Source organism: Myotis brandtii, unplaced genomic scaffold (genome assembly GCF_000412655.1).
Source record: "Myotis brandtii unplaced genomic scaffold, ASM41265v1 scaffold36, whole genome shotgun sequence".
Classification (NCBI taxonomy): Eukaryota; Metazoa; Chordata; class Mammalia; order Chiroptera; family Vespertilionidae; genus Myotis; species Myotis brandtii.
In genome coordinates this window covers 663,497-683,510 of record NW_005363836.1, presented here as the reverse complement: position 1 = coordinate 683,510, position 20,014 = coordinate 663,497, and the positions used below count along the sequence as shown (strand labels likewise).

Here is a 20,014-nt window from a genome sequence, read left to right as displayed (position 1 = left end):
GCCCTGCTCTGTGTGTGATGGGGTAGAGCCATAACCTCCCCATCGGCCCTGCCCTGAGTGTGACAGTGGCGGTGTCCCAACCCCCCTGATGGGCCCTGCTCTGTGTGTGACAGGGGGCAGCGCCCCAACCCCCGGATTGGCTCTGCTCTGTGCGTGACGGGGTGGCGCCGCAACCTCCCCATCGACCCTGCCTTGAGTGTGACAGGGGACGGTGCACCAACCCCCCAATCGGCCCTACCCTGAGCGTGACTCATTGCAACATTGCAACCTCCCGATCCACCCTGCTCTGTGCATGACAGGGGGCGGTGCCCCAACTCCCCAATCGGCCCTCCCAACCAGGCAGTAGTATATATATAAAAGCCTAATCAACCTTCTGACTGTTCAACCATCTGACCGGTAGCTATGATGTGCACTGACCACCAGGGAGACGTTCAACCCGGGCCTCTAGTATATATATAAAAGCCTAATCAACCTTCTGACTGTTCAACCATCTGACCGGTAGCTATGATGTGCACTGACCACCAGGGGGCAGACGTTCAATGCAGGAGATGCTGAGCTGCATTGACTTGGCAGCTGCAGTTCTTGGTTGATGCACCCGGAACCAGAGAGTACGGAACCTGATTCTGGGGTGTGTCACCTGAGAACCACCCTCTCGCAATCCGAGACCCCTTCGGGGGATGTCGGAGAGCCAGTTTCGGCCCGATACCTGTAGGCCAGGCCAAGGGACCCCACCTGCTGGAGGGACCCCGCTCACTGCGCAGATGCCCTTTGAGCCGAGGCGCCGCCTTAGGTGTGGCCAGCTGGGGGGGACCACGGGAGGTTGGCTCCAGAGCGTGTCCATCTAGTTCAATCCTGCCCACTCCTGCCCCACTGGCCATCTTTTAGTTAATTTCATTTCAATGTGCACAAATCCGTGCATCAGGTCACTAGTATTCATATAAGTTACTTGGTTAATCTCTTTCTTCTACCCCTCTTCCCTACCCTCTGAGATCTCTCAGTCTGTTGCATGCTTCCATGTCTCTGGACCTTTTTTGTTTGTCATTTTATTTTCTTCATTAGGTTCCACATATAAGTGAGATCATGTGATATTTGTCTTTTTCTGACTGGCTTATTTTGTTTAGCATAATAATCTCCAGGTCCATACTTGCTGTCTCAAAGGATAAGAGATCCTTCTTTTTTTTTTATAGCTGGGTAGTATTCTATTTATAAATGTACCACAGCTTTTTTTATCCACTCATCTACTGATGGGCACTTGGGCTGTTTCCAGATCTTAGCTATCCTATATAATAAAGAGGTAATATGCAAATTGACTGTCATGCCCTCGCACAAATGGCCGCCCCCATGTGGTCAAAGATGGCCGCCCCCCATGTGGTCACAATATGGCCACCACAAGATGGCCGGCAGGGGAGGGCAGTTGTGAGCGATCAGGCCGGCAGGGGAGGGCAGTTGGGGGTAACCAGGCCTGCAGGGGAGGGCAGTTGGGGGCAATCGGGTCAGCAGGGGAGCAGTTAGGCATCGATCAGGCCGGCAGGGGAGCAGTTAGGAGCGATCAGACAGGCAGGCAGGCGAGTGGTTGGGAGCCAGCAGTCCCGGATTGTGAGAGGGAAGTCTGACTACCAGTTTAGGATCGGGCCTAAACCGGCAGTCGGACATCCCCTGAGGGATCCCAGATTGGAGAGGGTGCAGGCTGGGCTGAGGGACACCCCCCCCTCCAGTGCATGAATTTCGTGCACTGGGCCTCTAGTCCAATATGATAAAGAGGTAATATGCAAATTAACCCTCATGCCCTCAGAAGATGGCTGCCTACGACCAGGTCAGCAGGGGTGTTATTGAGGGACGACCAAACGACTGAACAGCAGCCTGTATGGGGCAACCAGGCCGGCAGGGGTGTTAGTGAGGGACGACCAAACAACTGAACAGCAGCCTGTATGGGGCAACCAGGCCGGCAGGGGTGTTAGTGAGGGACGACCAAACAACTGAACAGCAGCCTGTATGGGGCAACCAGGCCGGCAGGGGTGTTAGTGAGGGACGACCAAACAACTGAACAGCAGCCTGTATGGGGCAACCAGGCCGGCAGGGGTGTTAGTGAGGGACGACCAAACAACTGAACAGCAGCCTGTATGGGGCAACCAGGCCGGCACAGTTGGGGGCAATTAGATTGGCAGGGGGGGCAGTGAAGGGCAACTAGGCCAGTGGGGGGGCAGTTGGGAGCAACCAGGCCGGCAGAGGGGGGCAGTTGTGGGCGACCAGGCCGGCAGGGGGGCAGTTAGTGGTGACCAGGCCGGCAGGGGGATCAGTTAAGGGCAATCAGGCCGGCATGCAGAGGCAGTGAGGGGTGATCAGCCTTGCAGGGGGGAGCCGTTAGGGGCAACCAGGCAGGCAGGCAGGGGAGCGATTAGGAGCCAGCGGTCCAGGATTGAGAGGGATGTCCGAGCGATTAGGAACCGGCGGTCCAGGATTGTGAGAGGGATGTCCGATTGGAGAGGCTGCAGGTGGGCTGACAGGACCACCCCCCATCCCGTGCACGAATTTCGTGCACCGGGCCTCTAGTCGTAAATAAATAACACTTTTAAGAACACAGGGGTGCAAATATTCTTTCTGATGTTTTCTGATTCTTAGGATATATTCCCAGAAGTGGGATTGTTGGCTTCAACAGCAATTCCACTTTTATTTTTCAAGGAAATGCCATATGGTTTCCATAGTGGCTACACCAGTCTGCATTCAAACCAAAAAGCTTCTACACAGCAAAATAAACCATCCTCAAAATGCAAAGGGAACCTACTGTATGGGAGAACATACTCCCCAATGATACATCAGAAAAGGGGTTAATTTCCAAAACATAATCTATGCATACAACTCAACAAAAGGAAGACAATCCAATTAAAAAATGGGCAAAGGATCTAGAGATGGCCAAGAGACATATGAAAAAATGCTCAAAGTCACTGATCATCAGAGAGATGCAAATAAAAATATGCATCAGTTTTATATTCTAATTAAGAAAAATGTGGTTAATTATAGGATATTATCAGCTTTAGGAGTTATCCCAATTTCAGAGATGTTAATATATGAAAAAATGGGTATATTAGAACTTATAAGTGTGGCATTTATAACAGTGTCCCCTGAAAAAACGTTGAAAAGGAACATAGCATATAAAAGCCAGACAAATAATTCATTCTAGAATAAATTTTTTGTAAATGCTGTTGAAAACCATAAAAATAATGAAATGAATAACTAGATCACTCTAGATGAGATGACAATAGAATGAAATCAAAAGGAGATTGTAAAGGTAATGAAATAAATTAAGCACTAAATATCACTGTTGCAAAACAGCTACTTTAGAAACAATAATGAACAGAATATATGTGGCAAAAAATTAAATTTTGTTAGTTCATAGTGAATGCAGTAAAAGAATAGATTAAAGTAATCAGAGAAGTAATATTTATGGGAGACAGAGATGGTTCAACACAAGTATTCTTAATGTTCCACTGATACAGAGAGCTTCCAAAATGTAACCAAAATACCATTCTAAATATAAGAGAAAGTTTCTCTGTAAGGAAAACTGAATCTGTAGCATAACGTTAGGGTCCAAGAAAATTTGATAAAAGAATGATTAGTAACAATAATTATCCTGATGAAACTATTTGACTTAAACTTTAATAAAGAAGTTTAATGGCCCTGGCCGGTGTGGTTCAGTTGGTTGAACATCTGGTGCACCAAAATGTTGCCAGTTCGATTCTTGGTCAGGGCACATGCCTGGGTTGTAGGAGGCAGCCAATTGGTGGTCTCTTTTATATTGATGTTTCTGTCTCTTCCTTTCTTTCCCCTCTCTCTGAAGTCTAATGGCATTCAGGCAAAAAGGGTCTGAAATACAGCCTGGCATTACATTTTTTCACATCTTAGCATTTCTGAGGCAAAGGAAGTGTGATCTGATAATATATCTGGCTAAGATGTCATTTAAATATAAAGGCAATTAAAAAAGAAGTATTCAAGAAATATAGCAGCAGTGGGCCATTTTTGAAAGAAAAATACTACTACTTGAAAATAATATCCATCAAATCTCAGAGGAAAGGGGGTGGGTGGCAGAGATCAACCAAAGAATTTGTATACATATATGCATAACCAGTGGACATAGACAATAGGGTGCTAAAGGCCTTGGGTGGGGGGCAGGAGTGGGCTAGAAGGGGTCAATGGGGGGAAAAGGCAGCATATGTAATACTTTCAACAATAAAGATTTAATTAAAAAGTAAAATCCATCAAACCAAAAAAATGAAAAGAGGAAGCTGCAGTATAATGACTAGTGCAGTACTGAATGCTAGGAGACATGAAATTGTAGTTCAGAGGGGAAGAAACATAAACTGAAATTTATGCCAGCAAAATTTCCTTTTAAGTATGCAAGAAAACACTAATTTATTAAATTTGAAAGAAATCAAGGGATACTGAGCACATAAAAGCACTTCACACACAAAAAATTAGCAGTGAAATTTAGATACCTAAATAGTGAAGCGACTTAAAGAATTCTGGAATGTATAAACTTCAGGAAGAAGAAGCCTTGAATCCATTTAAATATGGACCTAAAATCAAACAACTGTGGAAATTATGCTTGTACTGTAACAGGTAAAAGTTACAAACTCTGACACGGTAAAAAGAATAATAATAATAAAAAATTCAAGAGGAAGGAGGTATCATTTCCTCATCCTTAAGTTTGAAGCTTATGGTTATAAAACAACATAAGGACACAAAGAAATCCATTTGAAAAATGAAAACTTTTTTTCTCTTTCCATTTCTCAGAATATTGAATGTTTTGGAAGTAATAGCTCCCTTCAAGCACTTTAACAAGCTTAGAGAATTTGTTCAAATGAAGCTTCCTCCAGGCTTTCCTGTAAAACTAGGTAAGAGAAAAATTGCTTATAATTTCCGTGTCTACTAGAAATATGTTATTGTTTACTAACATTTAGTAAAAATATGATTTGAAGGAAAATGGATTTCTAAGTTTTGCTAAAAAATTTTAAAGTTTTTCTGTAATTAAATGCTTTGATATTCATCCTTTGTCAAATATATAAAGTGCCTGATTATAGTTTTAATTCTACTAGATTTCTTCCTTTTCTTTTTAAAAAAAATATATTTTTCTTGATTTCAGAGAGGAAGGGAGAGGGAGAGAGAGAGCTAGAAACATCAGTGATGAGAGAGAATCATTGATCGGCTGCCTCCTGCGTGCCCCACACTGGGATTCGAGTCTGCAACTGGTTATGTAGTTTGATCGGGAATTGAACCCTGACCTCCTGATTCGTAGGTTGTTGCTCAACCACTGAGTCATGCTGGTTGGGCCTAATTCTACTTTATTTAAATTAAATGTATGGGATATGCAAATACTTCATACAAGAGGGTGTGGGTGAACTTATGATGCACTGTGATAATGAGTTTCTGAACAGTGGGAATTTTTCTGGAGTCACTATTTCACATAAAGTAATAATCATACATTCTATTTTCAAATATTTATTTTTTTGGTAATCCTCACCCAAGGATATTTTTCCATTGATTATTTCTAGAGAGAATGGAAGGGAGGGGGAAGACAGAAACATCTATGTGAGAGAGACATCGATTGGTTGCTTCCAGCACATGCCCTGACCAGGTCAGGGATGGAGCCTGCAACTGAGGCATGTGCCCTTTACCGGAATCAAACCTAGGACCCTTCAGTCCATGGGCCGATGCTCTATCCACTGAGCCAAACCAGCTAGGGTTATTTTCTTTCTTTTTTTTCCCCTGAAAACAAGTTTTATTTAAGTAAGGGTTTAAATACATAACATAACATTAAAACTGAAGTAGGGAAAAAAGAACACACCAAAAATATTTTTTTTTTTTTTTTACTTCACATGGCATTGGGCCGCTGTTGCTAGGAAGTTGCAAGCTCTATAGCTAGCTACACGACTGACACTTCAGTTTGAAATTTGTTCCCTTGTCAAAAGTTTAACTCTGATAAGAAGGTTGGCCTCAAATTACGGTGTTTGGACAACAATTAGCTAGGATCTGTCTGGTCAAAAAGACCTTGGTGGCAAGCCACAAGTCCTTACACCTCACTGGAGGGAAGGTGGCAGGCTGCTTGCTCTAAGCTCCATCACTTGCAGGTGTAGATCTGTGATTACGGAAGGCTCCCTCAAGTGGTACACATGCCGCTGCTGCCTTACCCCTCTCCTCTCAGCTTCACGGAAGGCTGTTCAGGCGGTGACATTCTCTGAGGGCAGGGAACTCTGGTGAGGAGCTTTGGCCAGACATGGGCTTGGCTGAAACATCACGGTATTGCTCCGTTTCAGGCTGGACACTGCCAGGCACCTACTGCTTGACCTCTGTTTAAATGAGGAACTTCAAGACTAGACAGCATGGCTCTTTTCAGTTTATTGCATGAAGGAGTTACACTAGTCCAAGTTAAAAGCAGACCCCAAATGGTTACATTATACAAGCTGTGAGGTTTTTAAACTTGTGACAAGGGACAGGAGGGAAATTCTACTCATTGCAAAGAAACCCTCACTTAAGCTTCTGTGAGCCAAAAGCACTTAAAACCCATGAACCTTCAGCTGGTCGTCCTTAGCCAGTCCAATCTTGACGAGGAACTGGCATATGTTCTTGTGCTGGTCACCCTGCAGCTGAATTACTTCTCCATATTCTGGATGCTCAATGACAGTACCATTGCAGGCAAATTTCTTCTTAAAGGCCTTCACTAGTTTCTTTTTATCGTAATCATCAGCGATCCCTTGAACAGTAGTAAGGGTCTTCCTGCCGCTTCTCTGTTGAATTCTTATATGGATATAATCCTCAGTGCCAGCGGGAAGCAGGTCATCACCCTTACTTGCATCAGCAAAGGGGTCGAAAAGTGGAGGTTCTGGATAGCAGACATACAATACGATTCCTTTTCCTCGGTGGAAACGGCCTGCGGAAGGCTGCGGCGGGAGAAGGCGGGCAGGGGGGATGGAGTGTCGGGAAGTGAGGGGGGCTCAAGGGGGAGGTTGCTGAGTCCTCGTCGGCGGCTCAGTCACTGGGCTCTTTTTTTTTTTTAAAGGGGAGAATGATGATTTTTAAAATTTTTTTAGAATATATTTTATTGATTTTTTACAGAGAGGAAGGGAGAGGGATAGAGAGTTAGAAACATCGATGAGAGAGAAACATCGATCAGCTGCCTCCTGCACACTCCCTACTGGGGATGTGCCCGCAACCAAGGTACATGCCCTTGACCGGAATCGAACCTGGGACCCTTGAATCCACAGGCCAATGCTCTATCCACTGAGCCAAACCGGTTAGGGCCAGCTAGGGTTATTTTCAAATATTTAAACTTAATTTTATCATAATGATCATTAACAATAGTAAAATCTCATATTTAACTTCTTAACTATATCAGAAAACTGGAAACAAGAGACTTAGAAGTTTCTTTTGGAGTTTAGGCTTGTATTTAGCATACATTTAAGCTTCAGGAGAAATTTAACTCCCTTCTCTACTGACTTTAGGCTTTGTTCAGGAGAGTCTTCAGTACCATCCATCAATTCAGACATCAAATGTTTAACCAGTGCTTGTTACTTGCCAGATGCTTTTCTAGGGTGAGAGTTAGTAAAAATCCCTGCCCTCTAGGTGTTTACATTCTAGTGGGGGAGAAAAATAAACATATAGTGAATATAACCTTGATATAATTCCTCAGATCTATTTTATCTTGCTTCGATCAGTATTACTGAAACCACACTTTACTGTGCTTATTGATACTCATATTATTACTAGAGTCCCGGTGCACGAAATTCGTGCACTGGGGGGTGGTGTCCCTCAGCCCAGCCTGCACCCTCTCTAATCTGGGACCCCTCGGGGGATGGCCCACAGGGATCAGGCCTAAACTGGCAGTGGGACATCCCTCTCACAATCCAGGACTGCTGGCTCCTAACCACTCACCTGCCTGCCTGCCTGATTGCCCCTAACTGCTTCTGCCGGCCAGCCTGATCACCCCCTCACCACTCCCCTGCTGTCCCGATCAACACCTAACTGCTCCCCTGCCGTTCCGATCAGCCCTAACTGCCCTCCTCTGCAGGCCCAGTCGCCCCCAACTGCCCTCCCCTGCAGGCCTGATCTTGCCCCCAACTGCCCTCCCCTGCAGGACTGGTTGCCCCCAACTACTGCCCTTCCCTGCAAGCCATCTTGTGACAATGTGGGGGTGGCCATCTTGTGATGATCTGTTTGAATTTCATGTAATTTTATAGACACAAATATTTTTACTTTCTGGTGTTTCTTTTAACCATTTAAAAATAGAAAATCATTTTTTAGCTCACAAGCCTCACAAAAAGAGGCCAGGCAATGGGCTTTACTTTGCTGATACCTGGAATTAGGTAGAACAGCATCTGCACATAATAGGCACAAATGAATGATTTTCCCTCCCAGAAATAACTGGAAACTGTGTAATCCTTATGTTGATTTCTTTGTGTAATCTTTATGTTAATTATGTTTAAGTTTTTTGTTTGTTTGTTTTGTTAATCCTCACCCAAGGATATTTTTTCCCATTGCTTTTTAGAGAGTAGGAAGGGAGAGAGACAGAGAGAGACATCAATGTGAGAGAGACACATCGATTGGTTGTCTCCCTCAGATGCCCTGACCAGGGCCTCGGATCTAACCTGCAACCCAGGTACATGCCCTTGACTGGGAATTGAACCCACAACCCTTCAATCTGTGAGCCAACAATTGCTAACCTCTGAGCAACACTGGCTAGGGCTCATGTATTTTGTTTTAGAATGAAAATAAATTAGCTCAGAGTCCGAATAATATATATACTATAATTTGAAGAAAAGATATCATATTGCAAAAATTACAAATATAGCTAGCTGTCCCTTTGCCTGAAGGAAAATAAAAAGACTGGTGGAATCTGGCATTATATGTTAGATTGGAAAGCAATTGAAACTTGAGTTTTTTGATGCTTCCGTGTCTTTCTCTTCTTACTGTTAGAAATAAGGCGAGCCCCCAAAATCAGGGCTCCTGGTAAAACACAAAGCACACTCGAGAGCCAGGCAGCAAGGCAAATATCTTCACTCCTGCAGGAGGGTGCGCATTCACATGGTCTGGGAGCACGTGCACACTGGGTGGCGGTCTGCTCAGGCTCTCATGCCTGGCACACGTAATCTGTTCCTCACTCTTGATTGGAAGAGCTTAGGCTCATACTCTTGCACGATTGGCTAATTTAAACAAAGGGGTTGACCTTTGCTGTTTCAAAATGGCAGCCCCTCATGGGAGCCAAAATGGCAGCCGCCAAAACTCTCTTCTTTGACAGAAAAGATTATTTGTTTATTCTCACATAACCAATAACTAAATCCTTCCCCAAAGCATCATACTCAGTAATAAACATACATTAGGTAGGATTGGTCTGGTGCTTGAATAATGTTTCTTTTTTTAATTTAAGGAGTATGGATGTCTCTTAATAGTATTTTTAGTTTACTAGAGGCCGGTGCACGAATTTGTGCACGGTTGGGGTCCCTCAGCCTGGCCGGCGATTGGGTCCGATCAGGGCCATCTCGCCCATTCTGGGGGGGTGAGGAGGGACCACAGGAGGTTGGCTGGCCAGCCATGGGGAGGGACCGAGGGAGGTTGGCTGGCCAGCCGGGGGGAGGGACCGCGGGAGGTTGGCTGGCCAGCTGTGGGGCAGGGACCGCGGGAGGTTGACTGGCCAGCCGGTGGGGGGGAGGGACCGCGGGAGGTTGGCTGGCCAGCTGTGGGGCAGGGACCGCGGGAGGTTGACTGGCCAGCCGGTGGGGGGGAGGGACCGCGGGAGGTTGGCTGGCCAGCCGTGGGGAGGGACAGCGGGAGGTTGGCTGGCCAGCCGGGGGAGGGACCGAGGAGGTTGGCTGGCTGGCTGGCGGCAGGAGGTTAGCTGTGGGAGTGCACTGACCACCAGGAGCAGCTCCTGCGTTGAGCGTCTGCCTCCTGGTGGTCAGTGCGTGTCATAGTGACCAGTTGTAACAGTCACTTAGGCTCTTATATATATAGATAAGTAGATTAACATTTCATTTTACATTATTATCATTGATTATTCTCTCTAGATATACCTGTATTTCCTACGATCACAGCCACTGTGACTTTTCAGGAATTCAGATATGATGAGTTTGACGGCTCCATCTTTACTATACCTGACGACTACAAGGAAGACCCGAGCCGTTTTCCTGATCTCTAATGACGCGAGCATGACGCCATCTCACCAAGGAAAGCACGAGTGTGCAGAGACCCCACAGGGAGGCGCAGTAGGAGGGACAGATGCTTTCAGTGAAGAAAAGGGAATTTCATAGAACTGACACATCAGTGATATGACATAATGAAATGGGCCTCTAATAAGTTTCCTGATGTGCCATTTTCAGTCTTTTTAAATATATACATATTATAGTGTAATAGTTTGACACCTTAATGACCCTAAGTACTTCTTATGTAAAACAGCTATGAGTGCTGTGATTTGTTTTTAAAAATTTTTACACTTCTTGTTGAAATATATATGCATATATATCTATATCTATATCTATAGTTATATCTAAAACACTCCTGGACCAGTAACATAAATTAAATGTCTTAAGAGATATGAAGCCCTTTACAGTTGTCATCTTATATTCACACACTGACCACCAGGAGACAAACGCTCAACGCAGGAGCTGCTCCTGGTGGTCAGTGCGCTCCCACAGCCAACCTCCTACGGCCGGCCAAGGTGACATTTATAAATATTCCTTCCAACTTTGTTTTCATAAAATGTAAACTATGTAACTTTATGTATAGTTCAGTAATTTGAATGTTTGTTCAATATGATGAACTAGAAAGGAATGCAGTTTTCTGTAGATGAATGAACCAAATGGTAACCATTAAACAATTGCATTTATATGTTGCAATACATTTCAGAAGGAGCATTCACTCTGCAGGGAATAAGGTACCTCCTTTAGCACCTTAGTGCAATTCATTGTGGTGCTATTTGTTTTTACCTGAATTCTTTCTTCAATGGTAAATGTTTGTTACTAATCTTCCTTTCATAGAACCTCTATTTTTTTTTTTTCTAAACTTGAGTTTTAAAGCCTTTTTTGTGTTCATAATAGGATATGACTAGCATGTTTAAGGATAGTCCTCTTCCAAATCTCAGCACTTTAAAAATATTCCAAAATTTTAAACTTGCTTCCTAATAACTGCACATCATTCTGATTATTTTGTTTGTTTTTAGTGTTCATGTCAGTTTTAAACAACTCACATTTTGGACTCCCTACATATTTAATGCTTTCAAAGTAAGGTAAAAACATTTTATATGCTAACAGAATATATTTGTTATAAGTTAAATTCCAAAAATGTACACAAGATTGATAATTCCTACTGTTTATTTTTTTAAGTCACAAGAAAATATTTATTGGTTTTAATTATCTTCAAAGTGTTAAAAAATCATGCATTACTCATTTTCGCACTTAAAATTTTTCATGTTTATTCCAAGATGGTTTGATGGTCCAAGAATGAAAATAAATTAGGGAGAATAAGGTATAACAGACATAATATGTTATGTTGTATTTAAGAAATTAGCTAAAGAAATGCTTTTTAAATGTATCCTGATGAATGTGTGAGAATGCATTTGTCAGGTTTTTTAGAGTGACCCGTAATTTAAACATTTTCAAGAATTTTAATTAATTTGAATGAGTTTAGAAACCTTTATTGAAAAGATGATTATTTACAAATCCAAAGCATCAATCATAAGAAAATTTTTATAATAAACATCTTTAAAGCTGCATCTTTCATGCTGATAACATAATTGCATATGTTGACATTTTATTAAATACATTTTATAATAAAGAAAAATAATCATAGTTAAAAATTCAAAGGCCAATTACTACCTGGTGTGGGTCTGTTGAATTTTGTGAGAAGAGTTGGAAACCCAGACTAGGTTTATTAAATACAAGTTGATCCCAATTATTTTGGGAATCCTTATAGATCAAGTGACTTAGAAATTGAATTATCTTGTCAGTAATTATGTGAGGTTTGAGACACTGAATGGTAGTTATCACTGTTGCTTTTAGGCTCCCTTACTCTTTGGGAATATGTTATATTTTCAGGATTATACTATAGATTTTTCACAAGTACAGACAATTTAGTGGGGGAAAAAAACATGGAAAATTGCAACTTGGAACTTAACAATTTCCTAAAAGCTGTGAATATTTTGCTGGGGTACACTGGAGGTAGGAAGACTACTGAAAACTTTTGCACTTGGATTTTGTTTTTAACTCTTAACTTTTTCTTTCATAAAGGATAGTAGAAAGAGATGATCCATTCCAAATGTCTTTTATTTGATTATAAAGGACAAGCATATGTCAGTATCTCTTATAATGGTGAAAACAAGGAGTTATTAATGCAAATAAACTTTTCACATTAAACTTTTCAAAATGTGCCTTTTAATCCAGTTAATGAATGAAGTGATATTCTGTGTTTCAAGTAACTAAATCAAAACAGCATATCCTATATAATAAAGATGGTACGCACAGCAGGGGTGGAACAGGCTGCTCCGAGCATTGGCCACCGCAATTACCGCGGGCCCTTGTGGGGGCGGATCCCGCTGCTGCTCTGCACGGCTTCCACCGGGGTGACCAGGCCAGCACAGGAGGGCAGTTGGGGGAGATTGGGCTGGCAGGGAAGGACAGTTGGGGGCGATCAGGCTGGCAGGGGAGCAGTTAGGCATCAGGCCAGCAGGGTAGCAGTTAGGGGGCAATCAGGCAGGTAGGCCATCAAGCGGTTAGGAGCCAGCAGTCCCGGATTGTGAGAGGGATGTCAGAGGGATCCCAGATTGGAGAGGGTGCAGGCTGGGCTGAGGGACACCCCACCCCTGCGCATGAATTTTGTGCACCAGGCCTCTAGTATTTTAATAATCCCACATGAAAATCTAGATTTTGTAGTGTAGGTCCATAAAATTCTATGTCTTCTATTTGTGATTGAAGAAAATTAAAACTTGGGTGCCTATGAAATAGTCACCTTAAATGGCTATTTTGAAGAGCTCAATATTTCTGCCAACAGTGTGGCATCAAAAGAAGGTCAGATTCTTGTCTTAAAATAATTTCTGAGAGAGAATTTGCTTCATAGAGAATTGTCAGATTTCATAAAAAGGAAGCATAAAGCAGATGCTTTGATTATTGTGAACCTAGGAACATATGATGGTCTGGAAGTTAACACATTTCAGAGAAGCTAATAGCTGACAGAAGCTGAAAAACAACTTTGTTTCTGCTTTGAATTGGTATTGAGCCCCACTCACACTAATAGAAATGAGTTTTTGTAGTGTTATTCATGTACAGTTTGTAATTCACACCTTGTGAGAGAGTAGTGAATAATGATCTTTAGTGACCCCTTCTTATTTTTCACTAAGTCTACAGAATTGATCCTGTTTCAAGGGGACAAAAAAGGTCTGGACTAAATGTTTTCATATTGACTTAAGGATTGCTTCCTTTTGCTCATTTATGTTCCTTTTATTTGCAAATAGCATGAGTAAGAAAGTTACAGTAGAACACTAGGTGAATTTGAAGTCCTGCCTTTATTTTTATTTATTTATTTTTGAAGTCCTGCCTTTAAAATTGAGTGAGAGAATTACTAATTAGTATGGAACACATTATGCCTCTGCTGTTAACTCCAGCAAGAGGAATCTTAACCATGTTTTCTAAAATTAAGAAAATGCATCCTTACCAAAGTTTTTATATTTGGAAACTGTAAACTTTCAAAGACAACTGACAGTAAAACTTGCCCAAGAGACAAAAGGACAGAGGAGATATTACACTACTTGTAAAGTGCAAAGTTAATACTTTCACAAAGCATTTTATGTCAGAAATCTGGGGCAGTAGTATTTTAGATTGTCATCTAAAAATGTAACCTCAAGTATTTTGGCAATTTTAGGTCATGTGACCCTCTACAGTACTATCTAGTGATGAACTTCTAAAATTATAATCTTATTTTAGTATAGTACTTTTAGTCATAATGGCACCAATGATACAGTTACAATTTCACTTTTGCCACAGCACCTGCAAATACCTAAGCAAAATCTAAGGATTTTAAAGAAAGGTATTTGGAAAGCATTCCTGAATTTGATCGTTTTGCAGATGAAAATAACTTGCCTAAAGTAAAAAACTTTGTGTAATAAAAAACAAAAACAAAAAACCCCACCACTTACTTACCTGTACCTCCCATAGCATTCTTGGTCACTAAAGGTGGCTGACAATGACTGGCTGGGATGCTCTAATGAAAATGGGTGGGTGGTGTAGGAGTTTTGGAGAGCAGAAGTGAAGCAGAAATTTTGTAGCTTACCTGCTGGCCCCTTTTGGATGAGGTAAGAGCGAGGCCTGCAGTTACTTCACCTTCTCTTCCTTCAGCTTCTCAGACTTATGGGCCAGATGTGTGAGTTTAGCTTCATGATGCAGAATCCTGGCTTCTGCCATGCCACCCAGGTCAGAAGCAATGAGACCTGAGTTCTAGCCCATCCTTGTGGGTTCCAGCTTGTGCTTGTGGTTCTAACTTACTCTTACCTCTAATTACCCATCTTCCCTTCTCAACTGCCTGCAGGCTTCAACCTCCAGCATCATACAAAGCCCATAAACAGATTTGAAACTGGTTAACCAGCTCCCATAATTAAGGTCAAATCCCTGTAACAAATCTTTTTTTTTTTTTTCATAACATGCAACGATGTTTTTTATTATGTATGGGTTTTAGAAATTATTTCCTCGATCATTCCGTACACAGGCAAAAATAAAATGTACTGTTTAGCATATTAGAACTTGCAAAACTGATCATTGCCAACAGCAAGGAAAATTACCCCTAAAACATGCTTAACCAGGAGGCCAATTCATCTGCCGACCTCCAAGAACATGAAGATGAACATGATAGACAGGCTGCCCCGCATCTGTGCCTTCATTCACTACCATGCCGTAACCCTTCTTTAGGCCCAGATCAGCAGCACATTTCTTGCCAACAATCATTAAATGTCCAAGATTTTCATCATCATCTTCTGCTACAGAAATCTGGGATATATGCTTCTTAGGTATCACCAGAAAATGTGTTGGTGCTTGAGGGGAAATGTCATGGAAAGCAAGACACTGGTCGTCCTCAGAAATGATTTTGGCTGGGATTTCCTTGCGAATGATCTTCCCGAAGATCATGGCGCCACCAGGCCAAATGGCTTGAGCCTTGGCGATCTTATCTGCCATCGTGGCCTCGTTTCTGCAAGGCTGCTGGGGGTGCAGCCCGAGCGGAGACTGTAACAAATCTTTTTCTCTTTTGAATGCTGACTGGTAAAAAAGTTAAATCTACATGCTTGTCTTCTAAAACAATCTAAGCAAATTTTAACTTCATTTTTGTGACTGTTAACCTTCAATTCCTTATGCAAAAATCATCATACTTTATTTAAATATTGCAGTTTTTAAAAAAATATATATTGATTTTTTTATAGAGAGGAAGGGAGAGGGATAGAGAGTTAGAAACATTGATGAGAGAGAAGCATCAATCAGCTGCCTCCTGCACACCCCCTACTGGGGATGTGCCTGCAACCAAGGTACATGCCCTTGACTGGAATCGAACCTGGGACCCTTCAGTCCCCAGGCTGACGCTCTATCCACTGAGCCAAACCAGCTAGGGCCATCATACTTTATTTAACTAGCTTTTTTAAAAAAAATACATCCATGTTACTAATTTTAGTATCACTAATTTAGTGACTGTGCACTGGAAAAATAACCTTTACAAAGTGATATTTGAAAAGAATGAGAACATGTCACTTCCCCAATTATTTTTTTTTGTATAAGAGAACATTTATTTGGTAAATCACAGGTAGAAAAATTTCTAGAAGTGGACTTATAGAAACAAGTTACAGAGGTAAAGGAAGGGCCCATGGAACTTGGAGTGAGGAAGCTAATGGTAAAGTGTGTGGGGCAGGGAAGAGGAAGATGGGAAAGGCATGGGCGAGCTCCAGGAAGAAGAGCACCTTTCCCAATTATTTTTGTAAGGACATTATTTAAAAAACTATAGGTCCGGTACACAAAAATTTGTGCACTCGGGGGAGTCCCTCAGCCTGGCCTATGCCCTCTTGCAGTCTGGAACCCCTCAGAGGATGTCCACCTGCTGGCTAGGCCCCCTCCCCTGGGGGATCGGGCCTAAGCTGGCAGTCAGACATCCCTCTGGCAGACCGGGAGCCCTCAGGGGATGTCCACTTGCCAGCAGGTAGCAGGCCTAGCTGCAGTCGGACATCCTTAGCGCTGCTGAAGAGGCGGGAGAGGCTCCCGCCACCACCGCTGTGCTGGCAGCCGTCAGCCTGGCTTGTGGCTGAGCAGAGCTCCCTCTTTGGGAGCGCACTGACCACCAGGGGGCAGCTCCTGCATTGAGCGTCTGCCCCCTGGTGGTCAGTGTGTGTCACAGTGACCAGTCATTCCCAGTAGTTCTGCTGTTAGGGTCAATTTGCATATTACCCTTTCATTATATAAGATAGAGGCCTGGTGCACGGGTCGGGGCAAGCTGGTTTGGACCCTCACCCCATGGGGGTTTGGCCAGCCTCGGTGAGGGGCTGAGGGCTGTTTTCAGGCTGGCCACAGCCCCTTCAGGGTGGGGGGCCCTACTGGGGTGCCTGGCCTGCCTGGGTGAGGGACTGAGGGCCCTTTTTCAGCTTCCCACACCCCCTTCAGGGTGGGGGTCCCCACTGGGGTGCTTGGCCAGTCTGGGTGAGTGGCTGATGGCTGTTTTCAGGCTGGCCAAGTCCCCCGGTGACCGAAGCTCCCAGCCTCTCCTTTTTTAATTTTTATTTTATTCTGGGATTTATTTATCTTCTATAATTGAAACTTTGTAGCCTTGAGTGGAGCCCATTTCTGGCCAGGGCAGGCGGGATGCTTGGCTTCCTCCATTGCTGTGGGCAACCCAAGCCTTTTGCTCACTCCAGCTCCATGGCCACGGCAGCTAGAAGCAGGTATCTGGGATTTATTTATTTTCTATAATTGAAACTTTGTAGCCTTGAGCAGAGCTCAGGGTCGGCAAGGCAGGCAGGAAGCTTGGCTTCCTCCATTGCCTCCAAGCCTCCTGCTTGCTCCAGCTCCATGGCCGCCACCATCTTAGTTGGGTTAATTTGCATATTTACTCCTGACTGGCTGGTGGGCGTGGCTGGTGGGCATGGCTTGTGGGTGTAGCGGAGGTACGGCCAATTTGCATGTTTCTCGTTTATTAGATTAGAGGCCTGTTGCATGAAGAGATTCGTGCAATAGGCCTTCCCTTGGCTGCTGGCACCGGTTTTCCTCCCGCACCTGGGACCCAGGCCTTCGCTCTGGCTGGGCTCTGGCTGGAGCCGCCCCGGAGCCATCAGGCTTCGCTGCTCGGCAGTCCCCGGGGCCGTGAGGCCTCCATGCTCCGCCTGGCACCAGGGTGTGAGGCCTCGCTGCTCTGGCCCCGGGCCGTCAGACTTCGCTCCACCGCTTGGAACCTAGTATGCAAATTAACCGCCATATTTGTTGGCACTTAATTTGCATATCACGCTGATTAGCCAATGGGAGGCGTAGCGAAGGTACGGTCAAATACCATGTTTGTCTATTATTAGGTAAGACTAGTGGCCGGTGCACGAAATTCATGCATGGAGGGGTGGGTTCCCTCAGCCCATCCTGCACCCTCTCTAATTGGGGGCCCCTTGGGGGATGTCCGACTGCTGGCAGAGGGATTAGGCCTAAACCGGCAGTTGGACATCCCTCTCCCAATCTGGGACGGCTGGCTCCTAACTGCCTCTGCCTGCCTGCCTGATCACCCCTAACTGCCCTCTCCTGCCACCCTGATCTCGCCTCCAACTGCCCTTCCATGCCAACCTGGTTGCCCCCAACTGCTCTCCCCTGCTGGCCTGATCTTGCCCCCAATGGTCCTCCCCTGCCGGCCTGATCTCGCCCCCAACTTCCCTCCCCTGACGGCCTGATCTCGCCCCCAACTGCCCTCCCCTGCAGGCCCAGTTGCCCCAACTGCTCTCCCCTGCTGGCCTGATCTCGCCCCCAACTGCCCTCCCCTGCAGGCCAATTTGGTTCTGATTGGTCAGTTTCTATGCCAGTCAGCGTCAAAAGCTCCGCCTCCTAGGCAGCCATTGGCTCCTCACAGCACCCAGATTCTGTTCTGATTGGTTGGTTCCTATGCCAGTCAGCATCTCTGGGCCTATCAATGGGGCCTGATCAGAAAGGCAGGGCTGATCAGCAGCACGGGTAGAGGCCTGGAGAGAAATGGAGGCATGTGGGAAACCGCCTATTGTCTTCACTAGCAGAGAGGTATGGACAGAGAACCCAGAAGGCTGGTGACCCTTGAAGCCCTAGCAAAGGTCAGAGCTGTGCACCCACTGTTAGTCCAGACAATGGTAGCTGAAGCAACTTCCCCACCAGATAGTCATGTGAATCCTTATTGATAAGATAGTCTGTGTGTTACTGGAACTTGCCTGCCTAAGGGCTATGGGTGTATCCCAAACCAATAAAAGGTTGGTGAGGCCTGAGCACCAGTGGAAGTCCTTCCTCTTGAGTTGGACTTACCCGCCTGGCCCCCCAATAATTCCAAATTATCTCTTGTCTCTTCTCTTTCATTTGTGTGCGGCTCCTCTTCCAGATCCTGAACCCTGAACCACGCGGGGCGTGGGGGGAAACATTTATAACAGCTGCTGGCCAGACTGGGATAGAGAGGCAAGTGATCAAAAGTTGCCACAGAGCAATGGTCAGTCCCTGCTTCTCTCTGGCCCTGATTCACAGCCCCCTCAGCAGTCAGCAGCTGGGTTGCCATGGCAACCCAGCAGTGCTGCCTACAGGACTGACTTCTGGTTGGTTGAGCCTTGGTAGTGACCGGTTGTTATGACCCAGGGTTTTTATATATTAGGATGTTTGGCCTGGATGGTGTGGCTCAGTGGTTGAGTGTCGACCTATGAACCAGGAGATCAAGGTTCGATTCCCAGTCAGGGTACATGCCCGGGTTGTGGGCTTGATCTCGATCCCCAGTAGGGGGCGTGCAGGAGGAAGCTGATCAATGATTATCATTGATATTTCTGTATTTCCCTCTCTGAAATGAATAATATATAAAAAAAATGTTCATCATTCTGTGAATTCTTATATTGTAATAAGTGTATATATATGTATTTAAAAATAAATGTATTCTTAAGAATATTCCCACGGATGAAGAATTTAGTATGGTTCACGTGTGTTATTTTGCTAAAGAATTTATATTAAAAAAATGTATTTTTATTGCTTTCAGAGAGGAAGAAGAGAAACATCAATGATGAGAGAGAATCATTGATTGGCTGCCTTCTGCATGCCCCCTACTGGAGATTGAGCCTGCAACCGGGCATGTGCCCTTGATTGGAATCGAAACCCACAGGCCGAGGCTCTATCCACTGAGCCAAACCCACTAGGGCTGCTAAAGAATTTCTAAATGAATTTCACATAAAATGAAAATGGCAACAAAATTAAAACTGAGTAAAACAGATGAGTAAATCTACAACTCCAGAATTAGTCTCATTTAGAAAGGACCTATGCTAATAAAGCCTTAGGAACAGACATTCTGGATGCTCTTCAAAGTCCCAGTAGCATTTCCATAACAACCATATATAACCAAAGTAAACACAACTTAAGTACTGACTGCATGGCCCTGAGGCACTTAATCTAGAACTCAACCAAAGAAAGTGGTAGTTTGCTAGAGGAAAAGTTGGCTTGTACATTTTCTGTGATACCCACACCAGAACTTTACTCAGTTGTAAGATGCAACTTGAAGTAAAATTAGTTTGTACTGTTCTAGTAGAAGCCCTGTTTGTTCTTTCCCTAAGTATCTAACATTTATACATACTCTCCACATAGACACTGTAATCACTACCAGGAAGATTATCTCCAAAACCCATCGTCACAAAAATGAGAAGAGCAACATAGCCTTCTCTCTTAATCTGCATGCAACTTATTGTAGTGATTCTGCTAAAACATTACCCTAAACTAAATTATAATTTTGAAAAGCTCCATAGCAGGTAACAGGCAACACAAGCCTGCAT

At 44.1% G+C, this 20,014-nt stretch overlaps 2 protein-coding genes and 1 pseudogene across 2 annotated transcripts in view; 1 reads left to right on the top strand and 2 right to left on the bottom strand.

The window, feature by feature from the left end:
• ANKRD13C (ankyrin repeat domain 13C) overlaps positions 1-12,409 on the top strand; it is a gene marked incomplete at its 5' end in the record, with an annotated part of 72,793 nt that extends 60,384 nt beyond the window's left edge. The window contains 2 exons of the mRNA XM_005871960.2: positions 4,789-4,889; positions 10,053-12,409. Coding sequence (XP_005872022.1) covers positions 4,789-4,889; positions 10,053-10,183 — 232 coding nt within the window. The remainder of the gene's footprint in view (positions 1-4,788; positions 4,890-10,052) is intronic.
• LOC102246347 lies at positions 6,367-6,889 on the bottom strand (annotated as a pseudogene).
• Positions 12,410-14,668: 2,259 nt separating the features above from the next.
• Positions 14,669-15,215, bottom strand: LOC102246033 (histidine triad nucleotide-binding protein 1). The gene has a single exon (XM_005871906.2). It carries the CDS (start codon positions 15,198-15,200, stop codon positions 14,823-14,825), a length of 378 nt encoding a protein of 125 aa, XP_005871968.1. The 5' UTR covers positions 15,201-15,215; the 3' UTR covers positions 14,669-14,822.
• Between the last annotated feature and the right edge of the window lie 4,799 nt (positions 15,216-20,014).